Source organism: Salvelinus alpinus, chromosome 1 (genome assembly GCF_045679555.1).
Source record: "Salvelinus alpinus chromosome 1, SLU_Salpinus.1, whole genome shotgun sequence".
NCBI classification, from domain to species: Eukaryota; Metazoa; Chordata; class Actinopteri; order Salmoniformes; family Salmonidae; genus Salvelinus; species Salvelinus alpinus.
In genome coordinates, this window is record NC_092086.1 from 8351532 (window position 1) to 8360567 (window position 9036).

Genomic DNA, 9036 nt, shown 5'->3' on the forward strand with positions numbered 1-9036 from the left:
TCAGATGCTTTTATTACACCTGCAGCACACCGTGTGTGTCTTGGAGTCCTTCTTCGGTGGGCAGAGCTGACACCTCTCCCTCTTACTTGCCCCGGTGGGCAGAGCTGACACCTCTCCCTCTTGTTGATCACGAGCCGCCGTAGCACTCTGTAGGACTTTGACAAACGCTGACGCCTCTTCGGTGCGGGGGAGATGCTGCCTTTTTGGATCAGCGGCTTGACAAGTGCCTTTCCCAGCTGCTCCAGGAACACCCTCCTCTTGTTCCGCTTGCGAGGCATCCAGTCAGGCTTGATCTCTCGCCATATGACAAAGGCGTTGTAGGAGGACACGTCGAGGATGTTGTGGAAGACGACCAGGGGCCAGCGGGCAGTCATCCGTCTGCAGCTGTAGGTGCCGACCACCTTGTCTAGGTTGTCCACGCCGCCCTTGTTGCAGTTGTAGTCTAGGATGAGGGCCGGCTTCCTGTCTCGGCGATCGCTGACTTGGGCCTCTGTGTGCAGCTCAGAAGCAGCACGTTCTTGTTTTTCTTTGGCAGATAGGAAACTAGAGTGGTGGTGTCCCCAGATAGGAAACTAGAGTGGTGGTGTCCCCAGGTAGGAAACTAGAGTGGTGGTGTCCCCAGGTAGGAAACTAGAGTGGTGGTGTCCCCAGGTAGGAAACTAGAGTGGTGGTGTCCCCAGGTAGGAAACTAGAGTGGTGGTGTCCCCAGGTAGGAAACTAGAGTGGTGGTGTCCCCAGGTAGGAAACTAGAGTGGTGGTGTCCCCAGGTAGGAAACTAGAGTGGTGGTGTCCCCAGGTAGGAAACTAGAGTGGTGGTGTCCCCAGGTAGGAAACTAGAGTGGTGGTGTCCCCAGGTAGGAAACTAGAGTGGTGGTGTCCCCAGGTAGGAAACTAGAGTGGTGGTGTCCCCAGATAGGAAACTAGAGTGGTGGTGTCCCCAGATAGGAAACTAGAGTGGTGGTGTCCCCAGATAGGAAACTAGAGTGGTGGTGTCCCCAGATAGGAAACTAGAGTGGTGGTGTCCCCAGATAGGAAACTAGAGTGGTGGTGTCCCCAGATAGGAAACTAGAGTGGTGGTGTCCCCAGGTAGGAAACTAGAGTGGTGGTGTCCCCAGGTAGGAAACTAGAGTGGTGGTGTCCCCAGGTAGGAAACTAGAGTGGTGGTGTCCCCAGATAGGAAACTAGAGTGGTGGTGTCCCCAGATAGGAAACTAGAGTGGTGGTGTCCCCAGATAGGAAACTAGAGTGGTGGTGTCCCCAGATAGGAAACTAGAGTGGTGGTGTCCCCAGATAGGAAACTAGAGTGGTGGTGTCCCCAGATAGGAAACTAGAGTGGTGGTGTCCCCAGATAGGAAACTAGAGTGGTGGTGTCCCCAGATAGGAAACTAGAGTGGTGGTGTCCCCAGATAGGAAACTAGAGTGGTGGTGTCCCCAGATAGGAAACTAGAGTGGTGGTGTCCCCAGATAGGAAACTAGAGTGGTGGTGTCCCCAGATAGGAAACTAGAGTGGTGGTGTCCCCAGATAGGAAACTAGAGTGGTGGTGTCCCCAGGTAGGAAACTAGAGTGGTGGTGTCCCCAGGTAGGAAACTAGAGTGGTGGTGTCCCCAGGTAGGAAACTAGAGTGGTGGTGTCCCCAGATAGGAAACTAGAGTGGTGGTGTCCCCAGATAGGAAACTAGAGTGGTGGTGTCCCCAGATAGGAAACTAGAGTGGTGGTGTCCCCAGATAGGAAACTAGAGTGGTGGTGTCCCCAGATAGGAAACTAGAGTGGTGGTGTCCCCAGATAGGAAACTAGAGTGGTGGTGTCCCCAGGTAGGAAACTAGAGTGGTGGTGTCCCCAGGTAGGAAACTAGAGTGGTGGTGTCCCCAGGTAGGAAACTAGAGTGGTGGTGTCCCCAGATAGGAAACTAGAGTGGTGGTGTCCCCAGATAGGAAACTAGAGTGGTGGTGTCCCCAGATAGGAAACTAGAGTGGTGGTGTCCCCAGATAGGAAACTAGAGTGGTGGTGTCCCCAGATAGGAAACTAGAGTGGTGGTGTCCCCAGATAGGAAACTAGAGTGGTGGTGTCCCCAGATAGGAAACTAGAGTGGTGGTGTCCCCAGATAGGAAACTAGAGTGGTGGTGTCCCCAGATAGGAAACTAGAGTGGTGGTGTCCCCAGATAGGAAACTAGAGTGGTGGTGTCCCCAGATAGGAAACTAGAGTGGTGGTGTCCCCAGATAGGAAACTAGAGTGGTGGTGTCCCCAGATAGGAAACTAGAGTGGTGGTGTCCCCAGGTAGGAAACTAGAGTGGTGGTGTCCCCAGGTAGGAAACTAGAGTGGTGGTGTCCCCAGGTAGGAAACTAGAGTGGTGGTGTCCCCAGATAGGAAACTAGAGTGGTGGTGTCCCCAGATAGGAAACTAGAGTGGTGGTGTCCCCAGATAGGAAACTAGAGTGGTGGTGTCCCCAGATAGGAAACTAGAGTGGTGGTGTCCCCAGATAGGAAACTAGAGTGGTGGTGTCCCCAGATAGGAAACTAGAGTGGTGGTGTCCCCAGATAGGAAACTAGAGTGGTGGTGTCCCCAGGTAGGAAACTAGAGTGGTGGTGTCCCCAGGTAGGAAACTAGAGTGGTGGTGTCCCCAGGTAGGAAACTAGAGTGGTGGTGTCCCCAGGTAGGAAACTAGAGTGGTGGTGTCCCCAGATAGGAAACTAGAGTGGTGGTGTCCCCAGATAGGAAACTAGTGGTGGTGTCCCCAGGTAGGAAACTAGAGTGGTGGTGTCCCCAGATAGGAAACTAGAGTGGTGGTGTCCCCAGATAGGAAACTAGAGTGGTGGTGTCCCCAGGTAGGAAACTAGAGTGGTGGTGTCCCCAGATAGGAAACTAGAGTGGTGGTGTCCCCAGATAGGAAACTAGAGTGGTGGTGTCCCCAGATAGGAAACTAGAGTGGTGGTGTCCCCAGGTAGGAAACTAGAGTGGTGGTGTCCCCAGATAGGAAACTAGAGTGGTGGTGTCCCCAGATAGGAAACTAGAGTGGTGGTGTCCCCAGATAGGAAACTAGAGTGGTGGTGTCCCCAGATAGGAAACTAGAGTGGTGGTGTCCCCAGATAGGAAACTAGAGTGGAGGTGTCCCCAGATAGGAAACTAGAGTGGTGGTGTCCCCAGATAGGAAACTAGAGTGGTGGTGTCCCCAGATAGGAAACTAGAGTGGTGGTGTCCCCAGATAGGAAACTAGAGTGGTGGTGTCCCCAGGTAGGAAACTAGAGTGGTGGTGTCCCCAGATAGGAAACTAGAGTGGTGGTGTCCCCAGATAGGAAACTAGAGTGGTGGTGTCCCCAGATAGGAAACTAGAGTGGTGGTGTCCCCAGATAGGAAACTAGAGTGGTGGTGTCCCCAGATAGGAAACTAGAGTGGTGGTGTCCCCAGATAGGAAACTAGAGTGGAGGTGTCCCCAGATAGGAAACTAGAGTGGTGGTGTCCCCAGATAGGAAACTAGAGTGGTGGTGTCCCCAGATAGGAAACTAGAGTGGTGGTGTCCCCAGATAGGAAACTAGAGTGGTGGTGTCCCCAGGTAGGAAACTAGAGTGGTGGTGTCCCCAGGTAGGAAACTAGAGTGGTGGTGTCCCCAGATAGGAAACTAGAGTGGTGGTGTCCCCAGATAGGAAACTAGAGTGGTGGTGTCCCCAGGTAGGAAACTAGAGTGGTGGTGTCCCCAGGTAGGAAACTAGAGTGGTGGTGTCCCCAGATAGGAAACTAGAGTGGTGGTGTCCCCAGATAGGAAACTAGAGTGGTGGTGTCCCCAGATAGGAAACTAGAGTGGTGGTGTCCCCAGATAGGAAACTAGAGTGGTGGTGTCCCCAGATAGGAAACTAGAGTGGTGGTGTCCCCAGATAGGAAACTAGAGTGGTGGTGTCCCCAGGTAGGAAACTAGAGTGGTGGTGTCCCCAGATAGGAAACTAGAGTGGTGGTGTCCCCAGGTAGGAAACTAGAGTGGTGGTGTCCCCAGATAGGAAACTAGAGTGGTGGTGTGTAGGAAACTAGAGTGGTGGTGTCCCAGATAGGAAACTAGAGTGGTGGGTCCCCAGGTAGGAAACTAGAGTGGTGGTGGGCGTGAAGGTAAACTTTGACGAGAGGACCCCTCTGTCCCTTGACCCAAGCAGTGCAGGGGGGAGCTCAGGCTTATTCTTTCGAACCGTGCCAACCATGGTGATGTTCCTCTGGAGGAGCTGCCATCCGAGTTCATAAGACGTAAAGAAATTGTCACATGTGACATTGTGACGCCTCAGTCCCTGTGTCAGATCCAGGACAACCAACAACCGCTGGTTCTTCTCTGGGCCTCTGTTGGTCGCTTTCCCTGTGTAGACTTGCATATTCCAAGCGTAGCTGGATTTGGCGTCGCAGGCCACCCATGATTTGATCCCGTATTTCGCTGGCTTGCTGGGCTGCCGGAAAGGACAGCGACCTTTCGAAACAAGAGATTAGCACGATGATGATGATGATGATGATGGGTAGCGATTAGTATCGGTGTCACAGAAACAGCCACACAAGTCAGTAGTGGAAAATGACCTTTATTATATACACACACACACGACCTCTGAATGGAACCCGTTGCTCGTCCACTGTCACGTCAGGCCCTGGGTTGTAGAGGACTGTCAGCCGCTCCACCCACCTGTCCCAGACCTCTCTTCTGGCTGCCAGTTTGTCCGTGGCGCGTCTTGCGGGTCTCGACTCACGGTCATCGAATCGTAGCAGTCTCGAGTAGTTGTGAAAGAGCTTGAGCGGCATGGTGGCACGGAATATGGCCCTTCTGCTCTCGGCATCCCATCTACTGGCTGCGGCCTCACCTCGGGACCTGTATACACCGGCTAAGATTAGCAGTCCTATGTAGGCGTGCAGGTCGGTGCCGTCCATGGCTTGCCAGCCGTCTCCGTTTTTTCGAACCCCCTCCAGATTTGTCATGTCCAAGATGATTCTTGGTATTGCCGGTGTGATGAACAGGGAGAACGTCGACGCCATGTCACGGGCATGGGACACGGCGTAGGTTGTGGGTCCCCGGGTCATGCCCGGGCCCCTAAGCTCTGCCATCCTGGCCTGGTTGTGATTGGCCACAGAGGACCATTTGATGCTGCCGTTTTTTTACAGCAACGTCTCTCTTTCGGTCGTCTTCGTCTTCCTCTGAAGAGGACGAGTCCCGCTCGGGGTCGTATTCCTCCCCGTCTTCGTCTTCCTCTGAAGAGGACGAGTCCCGCTCGGGGTCGTATTCCTCCCCGTCTTCGTCTTCCTCTGAAGAGGACGAGTCCCGCTCGGGGTCGTATTCCTCCCCGTCTTCGTTTTCCTCTGAAGAGGACGAGTCCCGCTCGGGGTCGTATTCCTCCCCGTCTTCGTCTTCCTCTGAAGAGGACGAGTCCCGCTCGGGGTCGTATTCCTCCCCGTCTTCGTCTTCCTCTGAAGAGGACGAGTCCCGCTCGGGGTCGTATTCCTCCCCGTCTTCGTCTTCCTCTGAAGAGGACGAGTCCCGCTCGGGGTCGTATTCCTCCCCGTCTTCGTCTTCCTCTGAAGAGGACGAGTCCCGCTCGGGGTCGTATTCCTCCCCGTCTTCGTCTTCTGACACATCTTCTTCTTCTTCTTCTTCTTTGGGATCCGAGTAGTCTTGCTGGACATTTGAAGAAAGCTGTTCTAGGACCTGCTCTGCAGTGAACCTCTCAGTAATGGCTTCAGCCCCTTTGTGGAAGACCACGGTTCTGGACATGTAGGGACTGGACTGGACTGGGCTCAGTGTAGGACAGGTCGCCCAATCACAGGTTCGATAACACCTTGGAGGATGACTTTGGCTTCACTGAGCGACAGAGGCTATTGTGTTCACTGAGCCACATGTCTTATGGGAATGGCTTTAAGTGTACTCCGCCCTTGTACCACTGGGCTCAGTGTAGGACGGCTCGTCCTTTCACATGTTCAATAATTACACTGTGGAGGATGACATTGGCTTCACTGAGCGACAGAGGCTATTGTGTTCACTGAGCCACATGTCTTATGGGAATGACTGTACGTCTACTCCGCCCTTGTACCACGGGGCTCAGTGTAGGACGGCTCAGCCTTTCACACATTCAATAATATCACCCTGGTCATTGGCCCCACAAGTCCCGACATGTACGCAAGCACTTATACCCATGACAATAGTAGCACAGTGGATGTGGCGGAACCGGTTCAACCTGGCCACCAGGACAGCGGGGAGATGTTTGCACAAGCTCTCGCTGTCTCCCTCTCACAGATGCTACACAGCAAAATAAAGAAATATCATTCATCTTTTGGTAGTGGGGCCCGGGTCACTTTGACCCCAGGACAGCGGGGACCCTGTGATCAGGGCCAGGTCAACGGGACCCCAGGACAACGGGAGGGTTAAATATATTTTTATTTGGATTTCATGTAATGGACATACACAAAATAGTCCAAATTGGTGAAGTGAAAAAATATATATCTTGTTTCACAAAATTAAAACAAATTTAAAACTGAAAAGTGGTGGGTGCATATGTTTTCACCCCCTTTGCTTTGAAGCCCCTAAATAAGATCTGGTGCAACCAAATACCTTCAGAAGTCACAACGTGGCTGGGGGAGGAGGGCCAGAGACGGACTGCTGGGAGAAAACATGGCTGGGTTAGAGGACCAGAGAGGGACTGATGGGAGAAAACATGGCTGGGTTAGAGGACCAGAGAGGGACTGCTGGGAGAAAACATGGCTGGGGGTGGAGGACCAGAGAGGGACTGCTGGGAGAAAACATGGCTGGGGGAGGAGGACCAGAGAGGGACTGATGGGAGAAAACATGACCAGGAGATGAGGACCAGAGAGGGACTGATGGGAGAAAACATGGCTGGGTTAGAGGACCAGAGAGGGACTGATGGGAGAAAACATGGCTGGGGGAGGAGGACCAGAGAGGGACTGCTGGGAGACAACATGGCTGGGGGAGGAGGACCAGAGAGGGACTCTCATCACTAACAGACACGTAACTGTCACCCATCACAAGTTGACATCCCCTTGTAGATCCTCCATTTCTCCAACACAACTATACTTCATACTTTTCAGTCACAGCCATCCATCCAGCCAGAAACAGCCAGACTCTTCACACACATTTGTAAGCAAAAATGTTTTATTTACATAGGGTGACATTATGCCTGAGCAATTGGCAGTGAGCAAAATAACCATAACATATTTTTAATTAGATGGGCAGTCCTCAAAGATGAAATTCCATTGAATCATATGATTAGATCTATTGATTTCCAGCCCGTAGCGTGGGGTGCCACTAATCTCATTATAATGTACCATTATGTAGGGCAGAGCAGGTGATAGTCATCCACGGTGACGTTATAGTATAACCTGTTATATTGGTTTCAGAGTTGATCATTGATAGGGTGTGGTTGTATTAACAGGACATAAATACTCACCCAAATACATTTGAAGACAGCTGCATGAAAGGATCAACAGGTGTTACATACTGTATTCACCAGTCAAGCAACCTGCGGCCCACTGAAAACAGGTAAATACAGTAATATGATTGAATCAAGTGTCTTTTAATGTGCATTCAAATGGCAATGGTTTGATTGGATGACAAATAACCAATGAGTTGAATGTATTAAATAGAGATATATAGGCATCATCGTTGATAAAGATTATATGTAACTAAAATCAAATAAATATGTTACTTCTGACACCATTATCTACAATGTATTTTGACTTAGTGATTAATGACATTGGTTCTTCTTTGAGGGATTGTAATGTCATAATGTATCCAGGCATTTAAAGCAGAAATCTGGGATTGGTACATGATGCATTTGTGGACTTTTAAATGAATGATATATATAGTAGCCATTGATTCTTGAAGAATATAACTTACCCCATCCCTCGGCTGTTTACCCCCAAAGAATGGCAGGGTGACGCCTTTGTGAATCCCAGATTACCCCTTTAATGTAACAGATCATTATTAAAAACAGCTTAAGTATTGTCCATTAATAAGTTGCAATGTAACTGTTACATGAATAACACGACAATCAACATAGAGTACACAATTTACTACCAGTAATAATGACAGTATTCACAACAACAAAACTATGTACATCTGTATGTACATCGATGCAACGATCTTAGATGAAGGAGAACAGGAAAAATCATATTTTCAAGTTAGTGGTAGAACAATTCAGGTCCAGTCAGTCAAGTGGGTTTAAATATACACATATTCTATTAACCTGGCATATTGAGCATTTAAAAACCATGCATATGCATTAAGGCTTGTCACGGCACAGACAACATGAGGGAGACAGACAACTGAATCGACGACAGTCAAGTCTGCTTAGGTGCGGTCTCAAAAGGGGGTAAATCCATTTGAATTCAACCACTTTTTGACAGCATCCCTTTTGATTGAAACACAACTTTCCATAAATGTTTGCCGATGGAAGAAGTGGTCAGAAAGTGACATTTTGGACCTTAATGCCAAAACATTCAGGAGATAAAGGTGCTCAAACCCACTGCATCCCCCACCAAACCATGAGATATCCATGTCTTCATCACTTTAAAAGAGAAACAAAATTATACACCTCACACACATGGTTATGGGCTTTAAAAAATAAGACACCTGTACTATGTCAGATATACATGTAGTGTTTAAATGTATTCAATAATGAGTTTGCATCCCAATATCACACTTTAAATACATTAACAGTACAACATTTGGACACACCTACTCATTCAAGGGTTTTTCTTAATTTTGACTATTTTCTACATGAAACTATGAAATAACACATATGGAGCCATGTAGTGACCAAAAAAGTGTTAAACAAATCAAAATATATATTATACTTGAGATCTTTGCTTGCCACCCTTTGCCTTGATGACAGCTTTGCACACTCTTGGCATTCTCTCAACCAGCTTCACCTGGAATGTTTTCCAACAGTCTTGAAGGAGTTCTCACATATGCTGAGCACTTGTAGCTTTTCCTTCACTCTGCGTTCCAACTCCTCCCAAATCATCTCAATTGGGTTGAGGCCGGGTGATTGTGGAGGCCAGGTCATCT

At 49.7% G+C, this 9036-nt stretch overlaps 1 protein-coding gene and 1 pseudogene across 1 annotated transcript; both read right to left on the reverse strand.

The window, feature by feature from the left end:
• Positions 1-5039, reverse strand: LOC139536901 (piggyBac transposable element-derived protein 4-like; annotated as a pseudogene).
• On the reverse strand, positions 4078-7081 carry LOC139557707 (protein starmaker-like). Its single transcript, XM_071373245.1, has one exon. It carries the CDS (start codon positions 5725-5727, stop codon positions 5050-5052), a length of 678 nt encoding a protein of 225 aa, XP_071229346.1. The 5' UTR covers positions 5728-7081; the 3' UTR covers positions 4078-5049.
• Positions 7082-9036: the final 1955 nt, after the last annotated feature.

Excerpts from the sequence above, each read along its gene's own strand:
- LOC139557707 (XM_071373245.1), bottom strand. The coding sequence starts at position 5,727 with ATGTCCAGAACCGTGGTCTTCCACAAAGGGGCTGAAGCCATTACTGAG.